Source organism: Cavia porcellus, unplaced genomic scaffold (assembly GCF_034190915.1).
Source record: "Cavia porcellus strain 051 isolate PalLab524CR breed Dunkin Hartley unplaced genomic scaffold, mCavPor4.1 scaffold_1, whole genome shotgun sequence".
NCBI classification, from domain to species: domain Eukaryota; kingdom Metazoa; phylum Chordata; class Mammalia; order Rodentia; family Caviidae; genus Cavia; species Cavia porcellus.
Window position 1 is genome coordinate 136,674,503 of NW_026947484.1, and position 25,825 is coordinate 136,700,327.

General features: G+C 41.8%; 1 protein-coding gene and 1 long non-coding RNA gene across 2 annotated transcripts in view; one reads left to right on the forward strand and one right to left on the reverse strand.

Annotated features, from left to right (window-relative positions):
- LOC134477647 (uncharacterized) overlaps positions 1 to 13,853 on the reverse strand; it is a 125,710-nt gene extending 111,857 nt beyond the window's left edge. Inside the window, exons 1-2 of the long non-coding RNA XR_010049737.1 lie at positions 13,555 to 13,853; positions 2,631 to 2,784 (exon numbers count right to left, since the gene is read on the reverse strand). This is a non-coding gene — a long non-coding RNA (uncharacterized LOC134477647). The remainder of the gene's footprint in view (positions 1 to 2,630; positions 2,785 to 13,554) is intronic.
- Positions 12,773 to 25,825, forward strand: part of Atp1a1 (ATPase Na+/K+ transporting subunit alpha 1) — a gene marked incomplete at its 3' end in the record, with an annotated part of 51,964 nt that continues 38,911 nt past the window's right edge. Inside the window, 5 exon segments of the mRNA NM_001173048.1 lie at positions 12,773 to 12,979; positions 22,460 to 22,570; positions 23,081 to 23,140; positions 24,723 to 24,929; positions 25,445 to 25,558. Of these exon segments, the coding sequence (NP_001166519.1) occupies positions 12,968 to 12,979; positions 22,460 to 22,570; positions 23,081 to 23,140; positions 24,723 to 24,929; positions 25,445 to 25,558 (504 nt within the window).

Below are 25,825 nucleotides of genomic sequence, written 5' to 3' on the forward strand. Positions count from 1 at the left end.
CAAGGAGGTAAACTTTGTGGAGATGAGAAGAAGATTTGGGAAAGGGTGAGCAAGGAGGGAAGAGAAGGCAGGCTAAGATTAAGATATGATCTATCAGTTCCTTAAGATGAATCTAATTATTACAAAGCACAAGCATATGCCAATTAAAATAAATTTTAAAAGAAAGTATTTATATTCTATGTTTTAAAATATATAAATATTGTGCTACAAGTCTTACCTGATTCTTACTTTAATCCTCTATCATATGAAGGATAGTTGTATACTGCATGTAAATCTAATTAATATTTCTGCCAGATGCACATTATTCTAATAAATGCACAAATCAATCTAACATATATTTCCAGCTCTATACTCATCCAGAAAAACACTTCTCTGAACACACTTGTGAATTTACCATATTTACACTGTTCTCTATATGGGTCAGAAAAAATGTTCACAAAGAGAAATTTCCAATTTCCACTTAAATGGCCAATTTCTCTGACATATGTAGCCAAAAAGAAGGTTTCACATATACAGAACTTCCATATAAAATTGGTAGACTTCCTCAGAAGAGCTGTAGCAGTTTGCTATCATACTAGTGGTACGAAGGCACTGATGCAACTTGCAATTCACAGCATCCGGTATTGTCTGACTCCATGATCTTTGCCATCTGATGCAGGCGAAGTACCTGACCTCTTAATAGTCCTCTGTTTTGTTTTGTGATTGCCAGCAAGGTTGATCTATCTGTTCAAATGTGTGTATGAATTGCTTATGTATGCCCATTTTACTGTTTTAATCACCTGTTTCTGTTTACTTTTCTTTCTCTCTCTCTTTTTTTTTTAATTGCTGGCTGGCACTAATTTCTTGTGTGTTCTGAATGTTAATATCTGAAAGGTTGTAGGCATTGCAAATATTTTCTAGCCTGTCACCAGTGACTTGGCACTGTTAACTTTTGCCTGTGATGTTCTTCATTGAACCTAATTCATTTTAGATTATTGTGAGATGGACTGATGGATTTCTTTATATTTTGAGTTTGGAGCTTTATTTAACATTTTCTTTACCACCTGTTATGGTCGATAAATTGTGTCAACCTGAGAAATTTAGAAGTTTAACTGAGAGCTCAGCAGGGAGCCAGGAGCCTTACTTTGTATATCCTCATCCTGTGCAAGAAGAGGACACAGAAGTTTTATGAGTGCTACACTTTCCCTGGAGGGAGGTGTGTGGCCTATGTACAATCCAAGAGAGGAGAAGAGGCTTGCTCTTCTTTACTTTGCCCTGGCTGCTGCCTTGAAGTGTTGCCGCAGTGCCATGCCACTGTGCCCTGCAGTCAGCTGGTTATGGACTCAAACCTCCAAAAACTGTGAGCTAAATAAGCCTTTCCTTACTTAATTTTGTGTGTTGGATATTTCATCCCAGCAATGTGAGAAAAGTAGCCACGATCCCATCGAAGGTGGTACCACAGATATCTCTTGCCTTTTCTTCTACTAGCTTTACAGTTTTCCTTTCAGTCTAACGTTAATCCATTTTGAGTTTTTTAAAGGATTTAACAATGATTGGTTTAACAACGATTTTTCTCCATATACTAAGACTTGAATCCAAAGTATTTCTAAACAGCTTATTCATTTTCTGCATGCTTGTTCAGCTGCTCCTCTCCTGTACTTGTTTTTCATAAACATATAGTTTGATTTGGTAATTTTCCATTCTCTTCATTGGTCTCTTCACACATTCTGCACCTAAACTTTATAACTTAACTCTTTTTCAAATGTCTCATTTTCTGGTAGAATACTCCCATCCCTTTGTTTTTCCGTTTTAGAGCTACTTACTTGATAACTTTTATCCTTCCATAAAAATTTAAGATCAGTTTATTATAATTCCAGAAATTCCTACTGTGATTTTGATTGAAAATGTAATGAAATATGTAAAATAATCTATGGCAAATGCCATCTTTTTTCCTGTAACAGATCAATAAAGCTAAACTCTTTTGCAATTAATGTCCTGTGTCTTCTTTATTAGCATCACAACAGACACTTAGGTCGTTCATGTAAATTATATATAAAGATATATAAAGAAAATGAGTATATTTTTTTGATTTGTGGTCCCATGGCCTTTTCATAAAGAGAAGAAGCCAAAAATCTGAGAGATTCACCCTCTTGTCCGAACACATATTTAATATCTACATCATGCACGCATTCAATGTCTTTATTCTTATGGTTCATTTGTGACCAGTGGCCCCAGGGAGACTACTTGCTTTGCTGAGTGCTACCTGCACATTACATTTTACATTACTTTTCACATGATATTGTTCAACGCTGTGTGCACACATACAGAAAGAGAGAGCTACAATCAGAGGGCCCCTGTTGAACTGGAATCAGGGGACTTGAGTGTATGCCTTCCTCTACCTCTGACTTTGAATCATTTGTAACACAGACTAAAGAGGTTGTCACAAAAATTCAATGAGGAAATAGATTTGTCTTTCACAGAATTTGGCATGTGGAACCAATACCTGCTATTTGAATCTAAAGAAGAATAATGATAGAAAAGAATCATAAATTCTACAACCAACTACTCCCAGTGATTAAAAATTATGACTGAACCTATCCCAGCAAAGGATGTCAAAGACAATTGACAACTGTGTCTTAAATAACACGTACCTTCATTAGTCATGGCTGAGAGGACAGGCTGCCGGACTGTGAAGACCATCACTGGCCCTGGACTTCCCAGAGCAGTCCCAGAAACATCTTCTCCCAGAATCTGTTCTTTTGAGTAAAGGAGGAAGCTTCTGTGGGTGGTGAGATAACTCTTCCTCTGCAAAGAGATAATTTCAGCAGAATCTCAAATAGTACAATCCAGTTAGCTATATTAAAATGCAAATTTCATGCATATTAAAAGTATATATATATATATATATATCCAAAGGAGATATGTTTCTAAGACCCTTAGTGTATGCTTTGAACCTCAATAGTACCAAGTCTTATATATACTTTTTTCCCTCTATGTAAATATCTGTGATAACATTCAATTTAAAAATACAGTAGCCATAGTATAAGATTAATAAAAATAACTAACAATGAAATAAAACAATTATGATATATAGTAAGAAAAGTTATTTAACATTTATGACTTTTTAATTTCTGGAATTTTCCATTTAATATTTTCACATTGCAATTGATCAGAGCCACATAACTGAAGTCTTAGAAAGTGAAATCTCAGATAAGGATGAACTACTGCAGTTGAAACAAATAGAAATGTCCCTTATTTCCAACTTCATCTTATGCTGGCATGCAAGAGGATGACAGAGTGAGTATGAATTTATGAGGTGGGATGCCCTAAGGTGGCGGTGGCGAGCAGTGGCACACATGGCTCAGCTGGTTGTTTGTATCACTGAAAGCTCTCAAAGGTTCACATCACTGCCCTAACGCCTGCTATAGGAGTCCCTGCAAACCCTTCTCTGGGTTTCACAACTGAAAGACAGAGGGAAGACTGTGGGGCTAAGCTGTGAGATCCAGAGAAGGAAAAGGCCAGAGAAGATCCCAAGAACAAGTATGTAGCACTCATGTTGAAACCGGAAGATCAGTGACTGGACATCTCCTCAAAGCAGTCTTCCCCAGTCGTCCTTGCAAAATGATTCCCCTCTCTGTTTAAGTCATTCTGTCATCTTACCCTGCTTTCTGTTCCTCTTATCATTATCTTAATCACACAAGACTGCATTTTTGTTTTGTTTTTTGGTGGTGTTGGGAATCAAACCCAGGGCCTTGTGCATGCAAAGCAAGAGCTCCACCACTGAGCCACATCCCCAGCCCAACAAGGTTGCAGATTCTGTAGGAAGAAGGACTTGATAGGACTTATTCATGCACCTAGGCCAGTGCCAGATCATTGTAGATACCTAAGAAACTCCATTTCGATGGATGCAAGGAGGCTGGATCTAGCAGAGATGAAGCACTAGCTATTTTTTTGTTTCCTTATAGCATACATGCACCCCAGCTGACCTTTGCAACAGGAGGGAAAATGAAAGTTAGAACTTGCCATAAAGTGCTTTAGTGGACTTTAGGTAAGTGTCATCTCAAGAGCACACCAAATGAGTCTGCCTAGAAGTTTTACAAGGAGGGTGAACTCACATTGTCCCTCTCTTGACTAACCCCTGAGCCCTTGTATCCCTACATATTCCTGGTTTATCTTTGGACAATTATGGAACTCATGGCAACAGTCTTGAATAAATAAGTAATGTAGGAAGTTACAGTTATCAAAAAGAAGTTTGAGATCTGATTCTCTTAGGCTTCTTTAGCCTCTGTTCTTTACATATGGTGGATGGGGTTGAGGAAGAAAGATTTATATGAAGTAATAAGTATTGTTTTTTTTTTCTTTGTTCCTGATCCTTTTGCTTTATTTTTCCAGGACAGAAAAAAGACAATAGAATTGGAGAGGTAAAAGACTTCTAATGAAATCACATTTTAAAAAAAAGAAGAAAATGATAACACTAAAACCATAAGGCAAACCAGTAGGGGGTGTTAAAGATAAAATTACCACTCAAAAGTCAATGGAAATGAAGTTATGGCAATTGTTGCATGTTCTTTCTTTCCTTTGTAACCGAATTGACCTTTTAAAAATAAAATTGCTCTTGATTGTTTTTTAAATCTCATTTTATGTGCTTCTGAAATTGTTTCCTACTGATGTCTGTATATTTTAAAAATCTCCAAATATACTGTTAGAAAGTAATAGAAGGAAAATTTGTTGGGTTATGAATTTTTTCCATATATTTTAAATATTTATATTGTATACCACATGATGAATAAACAAATCACAATACTTTTAAAAATTGAATATTATACAGTTGCAAAATGTGTTTTTAAGGATGTTTTAAGATATGCAGGAAGGCTCATTATATATACATAGAAAAACAAGATTAAAAACTACATATAGAGCATATTCTTCTTTTGTGTTTCATTATGTTTAAAATAATGACCACAGTATTAAGAGTGTTTCACAATCACACATTCATGAGTTTTATTTTTTCTTAGGTGTTGTAACAATTTCTCTGTAAATTTGTGATTTAATCAATATGTCACTCTTAAATCAGAAAGAATTTACAAAATGCTCAAATATCTTTTCAGTATAAAGTAATTTATCTTTAAGATGTCTTTTGCAATAGGTAGGAAATTCACATTAGCTTTCCATTTTAAAAAGGAATTACCGAAGTATCATAAAATGCCCTGTCTATAGTCACATAGTTCATGGTCAAAGAACTGGAATCTGAAAGAAAAACCACTCTGTTGGCTTTGTATGCTTAACCTCGTTATCCCATCCACTTACTTGTACAGTATCTAGGCAGAAATGCACGAAGCTGATCCCTTCTTGGGTCCACTGATGCCTGCTTTTCTCTTTTTACCATTTACCCCAAGGAGCCTGAGTTCCTCTTCCCAGGCCAATTTTCAAACCTTTTGTCAAAGAAAGGGAAGACTGCTGACATATGTCTAAGAGTTACCACAATTTTCAAATAATTGGATCTACATAGTTGAGATCATTTCAGGCACATGTGCTATTATTGCAAATGGCAACATTTCTGTGTCTCTAAATTGGGAGAAACCTAACGTCAGAATCACCATGCCCTTCTCTCCTCAATACTTTTTGAGAACAAAAACTGTATCTGTTCTTTTCCAAAGACACCTCAACAAGAATTTATTGTATTTGTGGAAGCCTCATAAATACTGATTAACTCACAAATCATTTACCTTTGGACATTGTACCCTAAGGACACTAGGTCAAATTCTGACTTGGTAGACAGCGTATGCAAAAAGCAGTATCTTAGTGCCAGGTGGATGACTTATTAAGTGGAGGGTCTCTAAATTTCCATTTGGAAGAATCAAAAAATGTTGCAATGTACTTTCAAGTGGGCCCCTTAGTTTTTGATAACTATTGACAACAACTAAATGACAACTATTTCTTGCCCTTGATAAACAAAGAAAACTGGCCCACTAGTAGAGTTTTGGCTTTAACTGGCGCCAAGTGGAGTCCCAGACACAGTACTTTTCAAAAATCTCTTTTGACAATTCTAACGTTCAGTGAAACTTGAGAACTACTGATTTAAACTGTGAATCTTTGCCTCTATGACATATTTAGTATCTGTGATTTATCTGATGCCAAGTCTTTGGTCAAGAATGCAATATCCAATTATAACACAGATCCCACGGGTAAGATCAATTTTAGGATTTTCCATGTGGTTTCCATAAATGTACTACAGTGAGACTCAAGCATTGTTGGGTACTTTATGTTTTTCTAATGCCCTAGTCCCTCCAAAAGGAACCTGATTTTATGATACTCATATAGGCTGTGGGCAACAGCTAGGAAAAAAATCACAAAATTCAATCTTTTGTCATCAGCGGACTATGGTAAGAAGAACATTTTTTAAAAGTTGAATGAAGTTACTAAAGGAATCTCTGATACTCATACTGAAAGAGAGAAGTTGTACTGCTGAGACAATAACCCTTGTCTCTGGTCTTGGGACTTACAGTTCTGTCCAGCTTCTCCATATTCCTCTCCAGCATCTGGGCCTAGACTCAGAACTCCCCCCACCCTATTCCAAAGCATGAGGACCTGATTTTCTGCATACTAAGCATGAATCCCAATGTGGGAAGACAGAGTCCCCTCTGATCTGAGAATAGACTATTCTGAATGGGGGCCATGACAAGGCTGTGGTGGCAGACAGAGAAACAAGAGTGGGAGAAGGAACAGGGACAGTTAAGACACTACCCATTTAAGAAGAAAGAAGAGAGTAAAGAGAGGATAACATTCAGAGGATTAGAATGTGTGATTCTACACCAAAATTGAAAAAGTCCTATTAGACTGAAATTAGTTTTGAGAAGGAAATTCATGAACCTAAATGCTTGAGGACAGGATATTGTGGATGAAATAATACTGTGCCATCTTTTCAAATTGGAGCAAATGCCCTTTATTGAATTAAGAAAAGAGATCGTGAGGATGAAGAAGCATAACAGAGCCTGCTGGGAGTAGATATTGGTAACGCGAGGTTCTTTAGCTACCTCTGATTCCACACTCTCTCTCTAGAATCTGCTAACCCTACATCCAGGTCTTGTTCAAGGTACTGCCCTTCAGGAGTCTCCTGCTGGCTCCTCCTGTTCTCCAGAGTTCCTGCTGCGGACACTATGGTCACGGAGTGGAGTCCAATAGTGTTACCCAATAATCTGACGAGTCTCCATGCAGGTGTGATATGGCACCCAGGGCTATTCGTGGAGGGAGAAGAGTCTTCATATGAAAGAATCCGGGGAACTCACCCTGAACCTTGTAAATGATACTTAATCTTATTTGAAAAAACACTTGCTTGAATTCTCTCAAATTGAAAACAGTAGTATATGTATGTGCGCGTGTTTGTTCTCTCTTGAGAAATAAATGAAATGAGATATTTAAAGTGGACATCTATGCATACCCTGGAAAATTTTATTTTAAAGGAACTAGTCCTCTAAATGACCTGTTTTTGATAACCCTCGTTTTTGGCGTGTGTTAGAAGTAAAACATTTCTGATTTCAAAGCTGACTTTTTCAGTGGTCCTAAAGCACAAGATACAGCTGCATCGGAAAGGAAGGGACTGGGTATTGCAGTCCCCTAAGCAGCAGCTCAGCTACCTTGGGGAAAGTACTTCACCCTCCATCAATTCCATCCTGTAACAGGAGGTTGGGCCAGGTTATTTCTGGTGTAGAATATTCAGTCCACAAGCCTAGTGTTCTCTTAAAACCCAAATTGCTTTGGAGCAAGAGTTCTACCCAATCCATAGCTCCCCTTCCCAATTCAGAAATCAAATGAAGGCTCACATCTACACTCAGTGGTTCTGTTGTAGACATTTCAGGTATGTAAGAAATGTGCTCAGAATGCTCACTTCAGAGGCACAGAAAGAAAGAAAGAAAGAAAGAAAGAAAGAAAGAAAGAAAGAGAGAGAGAGAGAGAAAGAAAGAAAGAAAGAAAGAAAGAAAGAAAGAAAGAAAGAAAGAAAAAGAAAATCTGATTGATTCAGAGAAGCATGAGGACTTGCTCAAAACCACTTAAGTTCAGAGCTGCTATCTCTTACTATGTCTTGTCCTCAATGCTTCTTGACATCACTCTGCACTTGGCCCCAACAGCCTTGGCTGGTGAGTTGCATGTAAAGCTCCTGACTCCTAATCTCTTGATATACTGGAGTCTGAAGTGGGGGACAAGACTGCAACCCCTGTACTCGGTTTATGCTGTATGAGTGTGCCTCCTTTTGGGGGACAAAGTGACTGGCAGCGTCAAAAGTAGCAGAGAAGGCTAGGGTTAGACTTGGCTTCCAAACTTCTCCCCCTCTTCAATATTGTAGAGGCTGGAAATACTCAGCCTCCTAAACCCTTTAGGAGAGCAAGGTGATTTAAGTCATGCATATTTCTGTGACATGAATGTCCAAACAGGAAGCCAAAGGGAACTGGCTTTTTAGATTTTGTTTTTTCAAGGCAGTATGTGGCTGGGAATGGACAAGAACAACTGTTCCTGCTGTAATTCTCAAAATCTGCCGCCTAAGAAATCTAGCATACATTGAGGTAACCTGATACAAAATGGTTTTCACTATTCTGAAGTTAAAGTTTCTCTGCTGCTCGTGGAATGCTAGCCTATATTTAGCAGTCAATGCAGGGCCTGAGCTGACACTTCCATACTTGCCGAGAGCCTCTGATGTGAACCAGGTGGCCTGCTTCAAGCTGAATTCAATTACCCAGATGGCAACTGTTTCTTAATTCAAAACTTTACCAGTGCTTTTTTTTTCCATTATGAAAAATGAGAAGGGCAAGAGAACACACTGAGTTTGAACACTTCTGGTTTATGAGATTAGAGCCATGGGAGGGAAGTGTGTCTCTGACCTCTGCCAGCTTACTGCAGCTCCAGCCCACACCACAATGCCCGCCTGGCATGGCTGCTTACTCCTGGAACAGAAGTGATGGGCCTGAAACCCAGCCTCTTCTTGGGTCTGTTCTTAGGAAGCTAAACTAACTCTCCTTTACTAATTAACAATTGCATTAACAGATGGTAATTTTTTTTCCTTTTAAGTAAAAAGGGAAAATGAGAAAAGGTTTTAAAGGTTTTTAATTGCACTTGGAGACAATGCTTGCTTTTTCCTGAGGTTAGCATCAGCCCCTGCAGTGCAGATGCTGAATTCTGAAGATGAAAACCTCTCAGTGGGGCTACAGCTATAATGTTTTAGTGGGCTTATTTCTCTGGTTTTAACCTGGGGTTTGGTAACAACCAGACTAGTTTGGACAGGTGGAATGATCACTGGCCTCGACCACCCAGCTCAGTGCCCCCATGTGGTTGGGTTTCAGGGGACAGGTTCTGCAATGGATATAAGATTGATGGGGGAAGAGGATGGCCAGCAAAACAGACTCTTGTTTTCAACTTCTCTTTCCATAGATCAATTTTTGTGGACGCCTTCATCCTTCTTTGGCCTCTGTGTCCCCAAGGTTGAGTAGGAATTTAAAATTGAGACAATGTCCTACATTTTTTGAGCAGTTACTACACAATAGGTAATGTTCTATGTTTTGTGTATATATGTACTGCATCAATTGATCCTCAGAGTATCATGATGTAGGTACTAAACTATATAGTTTTTATACATAACTGTAAAGATAATGCTTTTGTTTGAAGAAAGCATTTAGTTGGGATACTGCTATTTGATGAACTTTCGCCACCAGAACCATCACCTCCTGCTACCATCACAACTTCTATGAGAATGTCCACATCGCGTGATAAATTGGAAGGGACTTGTCAAAAAGCCAAAATCTGAGATCTGGTGGCACAGGGGACACTTTCAACTTGAGCTAGACAACTGACACTACACTACTCCTTAATTTGGCCCTTTTCTCCTTTCTCATTATCCTCTAAAATTGCAATCTTTATATGTGAGATTGGTTGCCAGGTAGCTTAAAATTTCTTTAGTCTGTGGAATTGTATTTAGTGCTAGTCTCTGAAGTAAGTGGAGGCAAAGTGGTCCTTGGTCTTTTTGGAGTTTTGTTTAAGAAATGTACTCGAAAATCAGATACAAATGCCTGAGTCTTCCCAGCAATTTGAACTCTTTTGGGGTTAGGGAATTGTATGTTGACTTACGAGTTAAAATGATGTTTTAATTCCCATTTTTCATTATATCTAGCTATTTGGAAGCCTGTGTTTAGGGCAAAGTGGTGGGTAATGGGGATGACAATGGTATGCTACATGTGCATAAATGTCACACACATAAAAAGAAAATAAAATGAGAAAGCTATCACAAAGACATGTGAGGAAAAAAGATTTCTTAGGAATTCAATAATATGATCAGTCTTGAGGTTTGTAAATATTGAGTCTCCAGGCGAATCACTTTGTGTCCCAAGCTAGGAGCTTAAAAAGAAAGGAAAAGCAGGTCCTTCTCCTTTCCTCCAGAATCCCCCTGCAGTAGTCTGGGGGTTAGAAAAGGGACCTGTTGATAATTTTGGTCCAGTGTCAATTGTTCTCTGAGCCTTAATTTCTTCAGCATAAACTGAGAAGAATGCTTAATCATTGCTCTCTGAAGTTTTATTTAGAATCCTCTCCTTAGAGGAGAAAATGAGCCGTTTTCAAAAGAACATTTTTACTTTTGATTACCTGTGTTCCTCCATGTCTCTCTTTGCCTCTGAGACTTCTGCACCTCGGGCTTGCCCCTGATTTACTTGTTAGCTCTGTGGGTATAGACTCCCTATTTCAACCAGATGGATTCTTTCCATCACCCTTTCCTGTGGAAAGGTTCCGTGCTCAAAGGCCAAACTTTAAAAGTAGGAAGATGGTTCTCATTTTGCAATTTTGAGGCTCACCTCCCTCAAACACTAAGTGGCCTCCAAAGAATCCCTGAGCCTCCTGTTTCCCACCGTTTGCCTTGCAGATATGTAAAAATCCCAGAACCTTGTACATGTAAAACTATTTGTGGAGCCAAAAGCGAAGTACAGAGTTAAAGTTTCTTGTATTTTTGCCCTTTCTCCATCCTAGAACACAGCTAAAGTTTTGGGGTCCTCCTAAAATGGCTTTAGCAGCATGTAACAGCCAAAACAAGGGTTCTAGAGAAATTGGAAATGCTTTGGTTTACCAGGGTATTTTGTTGAATAAACAAATGATTATTTTACTTAGGTGAATAAGAGATCAGCTGGCAGGAGAAACCTACAGTGTTTAGACTTGTGCTTTCTATATTTTGTTGTGGTTGTTCCCTTTTTCTCAAACAAAGACCCACAGGATAATTCATTTTAAACAAACCAAGAGAACTTAGGAAGCTACCCAGAGGCTGGCAGTAATGTGGTAAAGCATATAAACGGAGCACTTTCTAGAGCTTTTGTAACTTTTCGTTACAGCAAAAGTTGAGAACTCGTTCTGAATTGGGGGGCTTTTGCGCTGGCAGTCATAATTTTCTATTTACAGTTCTTCTGTTCTCTGTGGCCTGGACTATTTCAATCAAGTCTGCAGATGGCTGGAGTAGACACACGTCTTCAACCATGCATTCTTTGGCAAGAGGAAAGAGATTCATAAAGCAACTGTTTCTTCCACAAAGGGATGAGACCTATCTTAGTGATGTAACTGATAAGACAGTTGTTAATTATTTCTCCTCTGTTTTTTTTTCAAGCTTCATATCCTTATTTGTACATATTGAATTAATACCTTAAGTTGTTGAGGTCATCTTTGACTTGCCTTCGAGTATTTTTCTTGTTTGTGGTAAGAACTCCCAGAGACACTGAGTGACTTTCTTCGGTGAATTCTGTGCTCTTATAGTGCATCTGACTCTCTGACAGCACGGTAAATAATAATACCGTGTTTTCAATGCTTTGCTTCAGCCACTGCAGTCTGTGCTAAGAAACAGGAGCAATCAAGAGGAGCCCGGTGGCATGGGGTAGGGTGTGGGGGAAGAGCCAGGACCTGGGCCCATCAAAAGATACACACCTGTGCCTCAGGAGGCGCTTTCTGTGCAGGTGCAAGGCACAGGGAAGCAGAGAAGTCTTCAAATCTCTCTTCACTCATCTTCTTTTGCTAAAGATAAGGTTTCAGGTTTTTCTCCCCTAAAAGTTGACTCCTCCAAATGGTCAGGCAGTCTTAATTCACACAGTGATGTGAATGAATTCCCTGTCACGTTTTGGATCCTCACGCTCAGGTCTTGAAGAGAAGCGCTAGGGTGGGGATGGCTTGGGACCTCTCGTCTGTTCAGATCCGTTCTTCTTGAAGCAAAGAGGGAGTGGAAAACACGACCCCAGGTCAGAGCTGGGACCGGAGTGCATCAAAAGCTTATGGAGGCCTCCGCAGGTGGGCACTGGGCCCCGGCGCCGCACAGCGGCGGGTTCGCTCATCGCGCGCTAGCTGCTGTCATGTGCGAGCCCCTCCCCACCCAGGTACATCCCTGAAGCCCCAAGGAGCCCCCTGATGTGCTGGAAAAACCGGGGCGCGAAGCTTTCGAGCCCGGAGGAGCCTGGTATGCCACCAAACTGCGCTCACTGCGGACTTCTGGGCCCCACGCAGCAGGCGGGCAGGACGAGGCGGCGCAAGGAGGGCGCGGGGCGCCGAGTCCCCGCTGCTCCGCCCCAGGGGTCCCAGCAGCTCGGGGCGGCGGGGGCTCTGGCGCCCCGGGCCCGCCTCCGGGCGGGGGCGGGGCCAGGCGGGAGGCCGGTGTCAGGTTGCTCCGGTAACGGTGACGTATGCGGCGTGGGCGGGGCCTGCACGCAGGTTGCATATTTTAGGAAGTGAGGAGGAGGCGCAGGCTCGAGCTGCGGCTGGGTCTGGGGCGCGGAGCGGCGCCGGGAGGAGGCGGACACGTGGCAGAAGAAGCGGCGGCGGCGGCGGCAGCAGCCTGGGCGGCGGCATCGTCCCTCCCGCTCCTCGGCAGCCCTAGCTCCCTCCTCTCGGCTCCCCCGGCCCCGCTCGCTCGGCCGGGAGCTGCTTCCCGTTCTCCCCGCTCTCCAGCCGCAGGACCGCGCGCCGGGCGCAGAGCACCGCCACCATGGGGAAGGGGGTGAGTTCGCGGCGCGCCCGGCCGGGGGACGCGGGGGGTGCCGGCGGGCAGAGGAGGAAGTCGGTGGTGCGGCGCCCGCGGCCGGCGGGAGGCGGCCGAGGAGGAAGCGGCGCCTCGCGGCTAAAAGACGACGCACTTTGGAAATGGAGGGAGCGCGGCAACGGGGGAAGGGCGCGCCGAGGGGACGCGCGGGGGCTCGAGGCGGCGCTCGGAAGCCGCGGGCTCTGTCTGGGAGCCGGGCCGGAGGTCGCTGGGCGGCCCCGGAGACGGAGCGGGCGCCGGCCGCATCCCAGAGCCCGCTGGCTTCCCCTGCGCCCGCCCTCACCTCGCGTTTCCCCTCTGCTTTTTCCCTCCGCCCTCTGTGCCCGAAGCACAGGCGCGCTCCTCCCCTTCCCCCGGGGCTCTCCGCCGGGCCCCCTCCCGGGCCGCCGCTCCTGCCGAGGCCCGGCGCCGGCGGGCGCAGCCTCCGGATTGAGGCTCCTTCTTGGAGGCGCTGGGGCTTAGCCAGCTCCCCGCAGAGGCAGCCGCCCTCCCCCAAAGGAAAAAAGAAAAAAAGAAAAAAAAAACTAGCTTACCCTTACCGCAGAGCCAGGCTGGCGGGCTGGTGCCAGAAAGGGTGTGTCTTCATCGCCTAAGACAGATTGGCTTTAAGGTATACTTTTGAGAACGTTAATGATAACGTTTTGAGAGCAGCTTTCCGTACAGGATGCACCCTGGTATCTGGAGCTATCTTGAGTGGGGAGGAACGTGCAGGCTTTTTGGGAGGAGACGCCTTGAAGGACCACAGGCAGACCCCCCACCAGGGCCTTGGAAAAGAACTAGAGGCGGTTGGAAGTACTTGCTGTTTTCCAGCACCACTGACTCACCCAGGAGGTCCTACCAAAGGGACCTGGAGGCAGAAGAGTGAGTGGCTTAGGTGTAGAGCGCTCTCTATACCGTGTTTCCAGATGTATCAGTGGCATGTGAAGCCTGGATTATTTCTAAAGTACATATATATATATATATACTTTAGAAATAATCCACAGAATCCGAGTCCATTTGAAAAAATATGTACTCTGGATAGCCTAGGATAACCAGAAAAAGTATCAGCAATTCATGGGATTAAAAAGCACCAGGTCACGGGACTACAGGTGGGAGAGAATCCAGATGCTCTGTAGATCTTTGCAGGTTTTAAGGTACCTGCCTGGCAGTGGACAGAGTGATGGGGCCAGAGGAAGGGCCTCCCTCTTTGGGTACTCCGAATTTTGAAGAAGGTAATTGAAAGGCTGGGGCCGAGTAGGAAGAACAGGAGCTAGTAAGAATGTTGCACCATATGTGTCACTTTTAGAAGGGTAAGGCTGGCCTAGATCAGGTAGCATCAGAGTCTTTGTGCTCCCCCATTACTTGGTTACTTTAGTAAGTGGGTTGCGTTTGTGCCACACCATCAAACCCTAGGGCATTCCTAAGCGGTGTTTTGTTTTAAAGCTCGTTCCTTTTAGAGATCACAGATGCAGACGTACTAAGGCAAGGTGACTTGCTCAAGGTCAAATGGTTGGGTAGGGACAGAAAAGACTGGTTCCTGAACAGCCTGTGATCCTTCAGACCTAAGCATCCATTTACCTCTTAACCGTTACCTTACATGCAGAACTCTAGAATTCTTAAGATGAAACAAGATTGTGACATTGAATGCATAGACAAGACAGATATTTGGGTAACTGATGTTCCCATATATAGATGTCTCTTATGACCACACTCAGGCACAGTAGTGACACATCCGAGTAGTTAGTGGAGGCTCAACTCGTGTCTCGAGAATCCTAGCAAAATGTCTGATGGCTCACAAGCACAAGAGTGTGGTTTAACATAAACTTGGTATGCTGCCTGTCAGCAAGATAATATTTAGTATTTTGGGTACTGTAGTACATTACTGAACATGAGGTTGTGTGTGTGTGCCCATCCATTCTGGTGACTTCCTTGTGATCGTCCAAATATTCAGAAGACTATTTTATACTGAAATGTTGGGGTTTTTCCACATGGGGATTAAAATGTGGGTGGAGTGGTGACTAAAGCCCTGCTGATAATTGGTTAACCAGGAAGCCTGTGCCTGCAGCTAATTTTTAAGGTCATTGTTAATTTCTTCTCCGTTTAGAGCTTAGGGTTTGATGATATTTCAGGTGATTTTTTGTATGTCCTTAAAATCTGATTCCTAAGCATTTTGGTAAGAAAATGAAAGAACAACTCTTGCTGAATCATTCCTGGATGAAATAGGATTTTGTCCCTTTCATTCTTGCTGGGTGTTTTTGCCAGCGACTTGGCTTAAATCCTCAGCTAGGCCTACCATCCACCACTGGTTAGCTCACCAAAGGTACACACCATAACTGTTTAGAAATTTGAGAAAGTATTCTTTCTTAAGTTTATAAAGAATGGGGGAGGGGTGTCATCAGCCATTCACCACCGTTTTGGGTTTGAATATTAACTTAGTTACCTAGAAAATCATAGCTTATGTGTAGTAATTTAGAGAGGAATAGGGAAAAGGTTCAGGGGAATGTTGCACACGGGGTACACATGTCAGCAGAAACCCTGGTTGTATGGATTAAAATTATCAGCTGCCCTTTTGGAGCTCAATTTGAAAGTGTGACTAAATATCCTTTGGCTGTTATAAAGCTAGTACTTTAGACTTAGAACATTGTAAGCTACAGTTCTTCCAGTGCAGAGTTGCCCAGCCTGGCCAGGAACAAGTGGAGTAGTGGCTGGAGGCGCTAGTGACCAGCCCTGGGGGTAAAGGGGAGGGTTTGAGGTGGCCTCCCACTCTTGCCTCTTAGCTGCTTGTGTGGACACAGGCTTAGTTCCCCAGCCTCTTAGGTTCTCTGTGTACCCTCTCCTGGGTGTATCCTCTTCTGGTAACCTACTGTTTGTTAATTTGTAGTCTCTTGGCCAGTAAGTTTGTAACACTTGTGACTCAACCTCGGTGGGAGGTTGGGAAAGAGGGAGTCCTGCATTATAAACCTGAGATAGTGCAAAGCAGCTGCTTTTTTTTTTCTTTTGTCTTTTTCATTTTTATTGGTACCAGGGATTGAACTCATGACTGCCTGCTTGCAGGGCAAAACAACCCCCCACCCCAATCTAGGTGAGATTTAAAATTTAAAATGTACAGATTCTTAGGAGTGTTACCCCTAAATCCCATTTTAAATGAAAAGCAATTCAACATTTTAAAACATGGTAATAATTGGGGCATTCGTATGTATTAAGTACCTTTCAAAATCATTGCTGATTATTTTAGCAACAAATTCAGAGATTAGTGACTTTCTCTTCAAATCAGCCAATTCTTTTTAAATATGTCTAAATTTTAAAAATGAGACAGCAGCTTTACCAAAGTAGTTGTGAAGGATTTTTTTTTTTTTTAATCAAAAAATTGTCGCTTCACTTGAAAACAGAAGAAGAAGCAAAACCATTTTGTTTCTGGTCTGACCTAGGGGTCCTGCTCACCCCAAGGATCAAGTGGTATAATCGGTGTTCTGTTTATAGAGCAAGGGCTATGCCAGCGTAGGATGTGGCTATTGTTGCTGAGGCTTACAAAGTAATTGGAACTGAGAAAAGATCAAGATTGGGCCTTCGGAAGCCAAGGAGTTTACTGTTAACCACTTAGTCCTAATAACAATTTCCCTACATCTAAAGAAATACATTAAAGATGAAAATAATAGAAGGTACTGTTACTTGCTCTTCAAGGGAATAGAAAGTGGAAATGTCCATTGATACTGTTGAGAACTGTTATCTTTAGCCAACAAACAAATGTAGTTAGGGACATTTTAGGGTTCCAGCTACTTCACTCTGCAGGTGAAAAACTATCTGTGATTGATTTCCCTTAACTCTCAAGTGGAATGGGCTTTTCAGCCTTCTGTGATGGGAGCGAGCCTGACACGGGGCTGCGCTGCCCTCTTCTAGTTGCCCAGGGCCCTCTGCCAGCCATCAGGCCAGAAGAAACATGAGTGTCAGATCAGATGGGCTCGTGGTAATCAGAGTGGCTGGGTTTGGACAGCAAAATACTGGGCAAAATGCTTCTCTATCCCTGCCAGCACTGACCAGTTCTAGATTACACCAAAAATACATGTCCTGTAAGTGATACCATAAAGAAAACGAAAATCTATTGCACGTAACTCCTTTTAAAATTCTCTTTCATTAGATATGTTGGGTGAAAGGGCTAATAACCAGGTCGAGTCTGAACTTTCTCACATTGCTATGAATTGAGCGAGAGGAAGTGTGTTCTTTGGCTGTTGTCAGAGAGACTGTTCTTTGCATATGACTCACCTCATTAGTTGTGCTGAAATCTGTTGTCAGGAATCCACTCGAAGTTCTTCACATTTATGTGACTGATGTTTGGGATGGCAGTTTCTGCCAGTCAGGAATAGACCACCCCACCCCACCCCATCCCCCATTTTCTTTCTGGTTTGGTTTCATTTTGAGTTCTGAGCCAAAGGAATTTTTCTCCAAGAGACCTTATTTCTTAGTGACTTCTTTATCTTGTTTTATTCAACCCCTGTTTAGTAACAACTATCCCATATTCTCTGTTGGTCATCTGAAAATTGAGCCTTGATGGTTTGATCTTTATCTTTGAGCCTTACCTTGCTTGGGCCTGATAATGTTTTGTGATCACTAGATGTGTTTGTATTCTAGTGTGTTATCATGATGGTATCCAGGGCCCTAGGGATTTGGGGGCTTATCTTGTGTTTTTCCTATATCCTCCATGTGATGCTTCCAGGACAAGAGCACCTATCTCCTTCGTTATTTCAGCTCATACTGTACTATGTTTCTTTAGGCCCTAGATACTTTTACCCTCTTCAGACTGCAGTCATTTTACTTCTTAACTTAGGTTTCAGGGTACCAGTTGAGGAATGGTCAGAATTAGTGAGAATTGATTTTGATCTCCTTGTAATTTGTTATCTCATACTAATCTGGCTAAAAAAAATGGGGAGGGTGGTAGGAAGAGAGTATTGAAGAATAAGCCACCAAAGTTTTTGTTCTTCCTAGGAGCTCAACACAGTGGTAGAGCTATCGCATTGAAAAAACTGGGGGGAGGGGCCTTTGTTTTTACTAACTGGAAAGCAAAGTGCCTTTATTTAGAGCTAGTGAATGTAAAGTACATTGATTCATTACACATTCTAGAATTTTTATTTTCAAATAATGATGGTAACAACCTGTTGCAGGTAGGGTGGGCTGGCATGGTTGTTAAGAATTTGCATGTAGGTGGATTAGGGAGGAAGGTGTAAGTCCTGTTCATTTTGAGATGAGGGAACTCGGTGGCTGGAATCATTCCTCTTGCCTTTGACCCCTGCAGGTTGATGGGCTGCAACGCAAGTGTGGTCCAATACCTAGCTCAGCTCACAAGGGACCTACTGCTTCGGCTTTTTAGGAGTATATTCTGCATTGTGTGTTTGGGGGAGCCAGAAAAGGTTTGGCTGTTACCTGGATTTCATCCTTTGCTGAGAACTGCTCTGCATTGAATTGTCACTGCTGGCCCTGGAGGGCAATCTCAATACCTAGGCAGAAGCTACTTTTCCTTAGCCTAAGCATCTTGTAGCTTCAGATCTTTGGCTAGGAAATTCCTTGTATACAAACTCAACCACAGTTTCAGGAGCAAATAAAGATGTAACCTGGGCTTGATCACCTCTTGAAAATCAAATAAAACTTAAAAATACCCCAAATAAGTTTTTTTCTTAAAGGTTTGAAGAATTTTTATAGGAAGTGGGGAATGGCAAGTAATTTGTAACTTAATTAGAATCAAGTTTTAGTACCTTTTGTGAAACACTGCATGGAGTACCTTCAGGTATATAATTACACTGAATAATGATAACATATGATTCAAGGAAGCTGGAAAGTCTTTACCCTTTTAACAGTAACCCAAACAAGGCAGAGCTGCTAGGCAACCAGCATGATCTGAACTCAGCTCCCAGCTTCCCTGCCAGGGTGGAACTGGCCAGATTGAGTTCAGAGGTTCCATTCGTACCATCTTGTTGGCCAGCTGTGAATTGGGCTGCATTTGGAGCAGTTTCTATTGCCGGCCCTGAGGCCTGGCTTGCTGATCAAAAGCTTTTGTTTGTAGGTTTTGGAAATGGTGCAGGTTTTACATTTTCAGTTTGGATGTGGGTTCCTTAACTAACCAAACCATCCTTGTGCCAAGTGTTAGTCTCATTGTAAGGGACAAGGAGGCTGAGGCCAGCTGTTCAAATCGTGTAGCTGGCAGGTGCAACACTGGAATGACTTGGAGTTGGGGTATAAAAATACCATCAACAAATCTAGAGTGAGGGGAAAGGCAAGCTGCTTAAGTATCTCCTAGACATATGCATCAGGAATTTCACAAGTCTACGGTCTCTGAGGTCCCTTTGGGCCACGGGTCTTATGCATCCATAGTGCCTAATTGAGGAGTCTTCTAGAAGCTGCCCTGCTGGGGATGGTGTTTGGGAGAGTAAGAAGAAGGCTGTAGGGTGGTGCTGCTGGCAGCTGCGGCTTACACAGCCCATAAGTAATGTACTTAGGGAATGGAAACTCCTTTCTCAAACATTTATTGGCTTTTTCTTTGTGGTGGCTTTTTTCTTTCCTGATTATGGGGTAATTTTTGGTGACTATAAAAATTACTGAAAAAGAGAAAGGAGCATCTTTCGCTCTAGAGTCTTGGTCATGTCTCCCTCATTGGGAGGGTTCAGCAAATGACAGCCATGTTACGTGTTTTAATCTTGATTCCTCCTGTCTAGTGTTACCATCTCTAGGCACCTCTTCCCTTGCCCAGACCAAATAGTAGTAAAATTTGTAGCTAATCTTTGAGAGAATGGAATCCCTAGGAAGCAAAGGGTAAAGTGATGGCACAGCCTTAAACTGTCACACTGAATGAGTCCTCGCCCTTGCTGTGATTTCTCACTTCTTAAATTAGAATGGAAAAATGAAATAAAACCCTGTAACCCAGCTTACCTCATTTTCACCAGTAACCTTTTTGTAGATGGGCCACTTGTTCCCTGTACTTTTCCTCAGACACTCAGAGGGGACCATCTTGTGGAACACAGGAGGAGCACGGGTCACCCTGATTTGCTGTACGAGTAGGGGAAGTTACTGAGTTCTCTAATTGAGAAAGTGAAAATGCGTAGCCAGCACTCAAGGGTGGTGTGGGCAGGTCACTGAGGAAACACCATACTTATCATCCTCCTTGCTGTGACCTCCGTTTTTCCCAAATGCTAAAGAAAACGTCTTACTTAACTTTACAGCTGTTCCTTGTCTCACCCTGCACACCACACACACACACACACACACGCGCACACACTTACGTGCATAAACCTTTTTCAGCCATGAAATCGCAGGAATCAAGACTGGTAGGAACTTAGGTACTTATTACTTGATACCCCCCCCCACTTTCCCAGGATAAGCTAGGATTAAATTACTGTTTAACTCCTGGGGAAGAACTGCATTGTATAAGCCGCCTCATTCTGCTGCTATACAAACATTGTCTAGTGAAGAGATGAAAAATTGGCAGTTTCATGTCTTAATATTTTCTGTATACCTTTCAAAAATGACCTCATTAAAACTGTGCCTTATAGAACAGTAATTGGTGAAGGGAGGGGAGTTACTAAGGAATCCAGATTTCCAGCTGACTTGACCATTGATAGCCATGGAGCTTGCAAGCAAGACGTTTATTTTATAAACAGTGATAAAACGTTGGAAGGTATCCAAGGCCTTGGTGCTTCAATAATTCTCCCTTCTTTTGGAGTGGAAAATATTGAATGTCTGAGAATAGTCAAAGCATATAGATGGGGAGGCTGAGGAATTTTTAACTTTGTCATTTAAATCTATTTTAATAAAAATATAATTTTAAAATTTGAGCTGCGTTTTGAACATTTACAAACCAGCTACCTATATCTTAGATATCCGCAGTCAGTGTCTTTTCAGGTGATTTTTTTTTTTTTAAGTTGTGTTTTCCCATTAAATATGTGAAAGAAATACTACTCTAGACTATGGTTCCTTTCTGGTAGAAGCTCTATCTTTCTATTTCCTCTGTCTCTTTGCCTTCATTGCATGTGATTACTTTTCATTTTAACTGGCACAAAGAGCTCTGCTCAAAGAGGCACTTAAAATGTGGTTGTTCCACAGTGGAGAGAATGTCAGGAATGTTGACTATCTTTAGACCTGCTCCACACTGAACTGATAAGATGAAAACTGAAGTACCTTAGCTCTTTGGGATGTTATTTGTCAGGTAGCACTGCCCATGGCCACGAGAGTTGGACAGTGTAACTAAATATATAAGTTTAACTAATATAATTATCTTTAACACCCACTAATATGGAGCAGAAAGTTGAAGTCTTTCAAATACAAGTGAGTGTCCTGTTTTATTTGCAGTTATATTAGTTATGACTGGAACAATTACGCTTCTTGACTTTATTTTGTTTTCATCTCAGCACAATAAAATTATAATCTACGTACAAGTTCCTAAATATAGCCTTAGTGTAGAGAGCCACAAAATAATAGTATTAGTACCAGTTATCATCCATTTTAGAAAAATTACTAATACCTACTCCTCCTTTCCAAGTCTTAGATGTGGGAGGCCGTTTGGGGAACTGGGGAGAGGGGCTCTTGTGTTCAAGGGACTGACTCTGAAGTACCATGTTTAGGCTTCCTGGAGATAAACTCAAGCATTTAAATGGATAGGGGGAGTGGAACAATCTAAATTTAAACTATACAATCAACATTTTCTCTGAAAATTCTTCCAGTTTTCTAGAGGTGTAGGTGGATCCTGTGAATTATGTGACAGTGCACATGCATTTCCTACATCCTGCTTGTGTCAAAACATTTCTAGTGACTTTCATTTTGGAGATTTTATTTTCAGGCTTTCGCATGGAGTATGGACTTTTTAATTTTTTTCCTCTTAAAGAATTTTGGGAATTTTTAGGCTAACTTAATACAAACAGGGGAGAAGGTCAGTGTTCTGACACGAACGCTAAAGATACACTTGATACCTAACACTATCTTTAGAATATGAAAAAAACCCTAAATGTAAAAAACGACCATTTAACCCTCAATAATAACAATTGAGGTTGGCAGTAGTCTTATTTCCATCACAGAAGTTGACCTTTGAGAAATCATGACTTGCCCAAGGATGCAGGGGAACCGAGGACTTGCACATGGCCCATCTGCCTCAAATCACCAACTCCTCAGTCCTACACTGTGTATCCTACATTGAAGAGTAGGAATTTGGATGGCTTGATTCACCACGTGCACTCAAATGGAAGTTCCTCTGATGAGGTCGTCCATTCTGGGATTGCACAACTTTCCAGCCACCGCCTTTGATGCCCTGAGGTGCATCTCGAGTAATGGTGGCAGCCTTACCAGAGTGGCTTCGTTTGTGTGGCACAGTTGCACTGTTATAGTTCACAGATGTTATCCCAGTGACTTCCAGAAAGCGGCTGTTTTTAGTTTTCAGGTGTTACACATAGTTTACAACCGCGCCTTTCTCACCTTCTCCTGTAGGTTGGACGTGATAAATATGAACCCGCAGCGGTTTCAGAACAAGGCGACAAAAAGAGCAGGAAGGCCAAGAAAGACAGGGATATGGATGAACTGAAGAAAGAAGTTTCTATGGTGAGCTGGGAAGAAGGTTGCTTTTTGTTCTTAAAAAGCAATATCTTAGATCTTGTAGAGGGTAGGACAAGTTGTCCCCTCCCTCTGACAGTACCAAAGGTCCATAGAAGGTTTAGCTTACCTAAGAGGGCTTTGCTTTTCTCTGGGTTATGCTGAACTTAGGATTTTAGACCTCTGCAAGCCACGGAGGCTTCCACACACTTAACCTTCTGGAGTCTGTCTGGTCACCAGAGAAGGCAAATGAGGTCTTTTCAGGTCTGAGAGCAGCTGGGTTCCTCAGCCCTCTTGTGGTAAGCAGTAATGGACCTCCATCAGCAGCGTTAACCATGGCCATTGAGGAACTTTTGGGAAGCAGCTATGTGGTTGTTAAGCTGTTGGTCAATAGCTTTAAAATGTAGGCCAGTGAAGAGAAATGTGCTTATTAGCCTAATGACAAGAATAAGTAATATGAATGCTTTCTATCCTTTCATAATGCTAGTGTTTAATTCTGTTATTTCTGTTTTTTTATAGGATGATCATAAACTTAGCCTTGATGAACTTCATCGTAAATATGGAACAGACTTGAGCCGAGTACGTTCTTACTCGAAACTTGTGTAGAATACTAGTTTTTCCTATTACATATTGTCCCATATCACAGTCTTGGAGGTTCTACGAAGAATATAGTGACAGCTACATACAGATCTCTGGCTTTTCTATGTTACCATTTGTTTTAAACTTCTTGGAAGAGGATGTTATTTTTCCTGTTTTACAGTAGGTTTGAATCGATATGTGGGAGCACCAAGACCTGAAATTGGCTTCAAAGCCATGCTTATTCCCAGACCTTTGATTATAAATGCTTCCTTTATTTTTGTACATTTATTAAATTGAAATGACTATTTCAAAAAGTTGGATTTTCAAAAATTTAAATTCTTGTGCTTTTCCCAGCCAGCTCATTGAAATATGTCAAAATATTGGTTATTCTGTCCTTTATATGAAACTTTTTCACAAAATTCAAAGAAACTTTTGGTTTAAAAATGTGTTTTGTGTGTAGCCTTAAGTATAGAGTTTTGTTGTTTGCTAAAATCTGAAGAGATCGATACTTGTTATTTGTAGATGTTCACTTAAAAAGGTGGAGTAGTGGCTTGCAGACTGAGGTGTTTAGTGTCATTGTTTGAGGGGAGCATCAGGAGGGCAACAGCTTACTCTGAGAGGGTGTCTTGACCAAACTCAGCAAGAGCTGTTGGTTTATTTTGTGTCTCCTGCAGGCCAGGCTGACTATAAGCACTTTACCTATAATGTCTCACGTAAGAGTTTTGGGTTGTTTTTCACTTGTTGCTGTTGTTTTTCTCTTTTACTGCTGAGAAGAGCGGAGATACGTTCCCAGCCTCTGTTTTAAATTTTATTTTGAGACAGTCTCAGTAAGTTGTCCAGGCTGGCCTTGAATTTAAAATTGTCCTGTGTCAGCCTCCTGAGTAACTGGAATTACAAGCATGTACCTACATGCGTGACTGTGAAGTGTGTTCTCTTCCTTATAAATAGGGTTAGTAATAACTAAGAGTTATCAGGAGAATTAAACAAGGTAATTAATTTAGCACATCCCTACCAGTGGTACATGCAAGACTGTTCCATCAGGTAGCTTGTAGCACTTGCTGGTACAAGTGGCACAGTCATGAATGTTCCACTGGCCTTTCAAGCTGCCCAGCAGTGAGACATATGTATTATGACAATGCTAGGAATAAAGTTCTGTGCTTAAAACTTGACTGTTAATCCAGTAAGAGTGGATTTGCACAGAAAGTTTTTCTTCCTCTGATGGATGTAGAGTTTCTCTCCCTCTCTAACAGAGGTAGTCTAGTACATAGATGATTTAAAGCCCTTAATCTGCAAAACTGAATCATTAAAAACTGTTATCACACATATGCTTTGATCTAAAACATAGAAAAATTTCGGCTAGCTTCACATTTGTCCATGGAACATTTTTAGAAGAGTTTCAATGGGGATGCTCCTCAGGAAATTTGTATTTCTTGTTTGTTTGAACCAAGAGTTCTTCATGGAGAAATTTGGCAGCTGTGTTTCCTCCCTAAATCCTTTATTGCAGCTTTCCAGCTATCAAGTAAATGTGTTCGCTTCTGCGTGTGGGTGCAGTTTATCTTACTTGTGTTTCTTTACTCCTCAGGGCTTAACCTCTGCTCGGGCTGCTGAGATCCTGGCCCGAGATGGTCCTAATTCCCTCACACCCCCTCCCACTACTCCTGAATGGGTCAAATTCTGCCGGCAACTATTTGGGGGCTTCTCGATGTTACTGTGGATTGGAGCAATTCTTTGCTTCTTGGCTTATGGCATTGAAAGCTTAAGCATGGAAGAGGGACCTTCAAATGATAATGTGAGTAGTAAGTACACATATGGTTTCATCTTAGCCTGTGGTTCCTATCACTTATTTTCAGTTGCGGTAGCTACTGCCTTCCGGGCCCAGCTGTTCCTCCCCCTTCACTGTTTCTCCCTTCCTCTCTTGCTCCGGGCTCCCTCATGAGCTATCTACCTGCAGGTGGCTGCTGGGAACAAACAGATCTACCCAGGTACTGGCCCAGCTCTGGCTGTCACTTAGCAGATGGTGGAACCCAGCTTCCCTACAAGTTGGCAGCTGTCCTTCTGAAGTCAGAAGTTTGAAAAAATACCGTTGGTTTAATATATCAGGAGAAATAAGATTTACAAGTCTATCAAGTTAGCCTACATCTGACTCCATTTCTCACCCTCCAGATATGGATTGAGAATGATGACTATGAAAGCAAGAGTTCTGTATTTCTGAAGCTTTGATCTTTCTGTTTTTATTTGGTCAAAAGTGATTTGACTGTACCCAGTACTCTAAGACCCATTGATCTATCTTGTTTTCCCCTCTAGCTGTACCTTGGTGTTGTGCTGTCTGCTGTCGTCATCATAACTGGCTGTTTCTCCTACTATCAAGAAGCTAAAAGTTCAAAGATTATGGATTCTTTCAAAAACATGGTCCCTCAGGTATCTGATGCTTTGTTCTTCCCCATCAGGTGATTTGACAGCCCCCAAGACATGAAATAGTAGTGTGAAATTAAGGTTTTCCAAGGATTAAGTGACTCTATCCAAACATGGCCCAGAAAGCAGACTTGGTATCTTAGAGCAATATCTCTTAGATAAGTATTGAACAAGTTTTTGTATCTTGTACAAATCAAAAGATGGGTAATATGTCTGCTGTATATTCCTGTAATTAGGAGTACGGATCACTTGTGATCTAGGTTTTTGTATTGT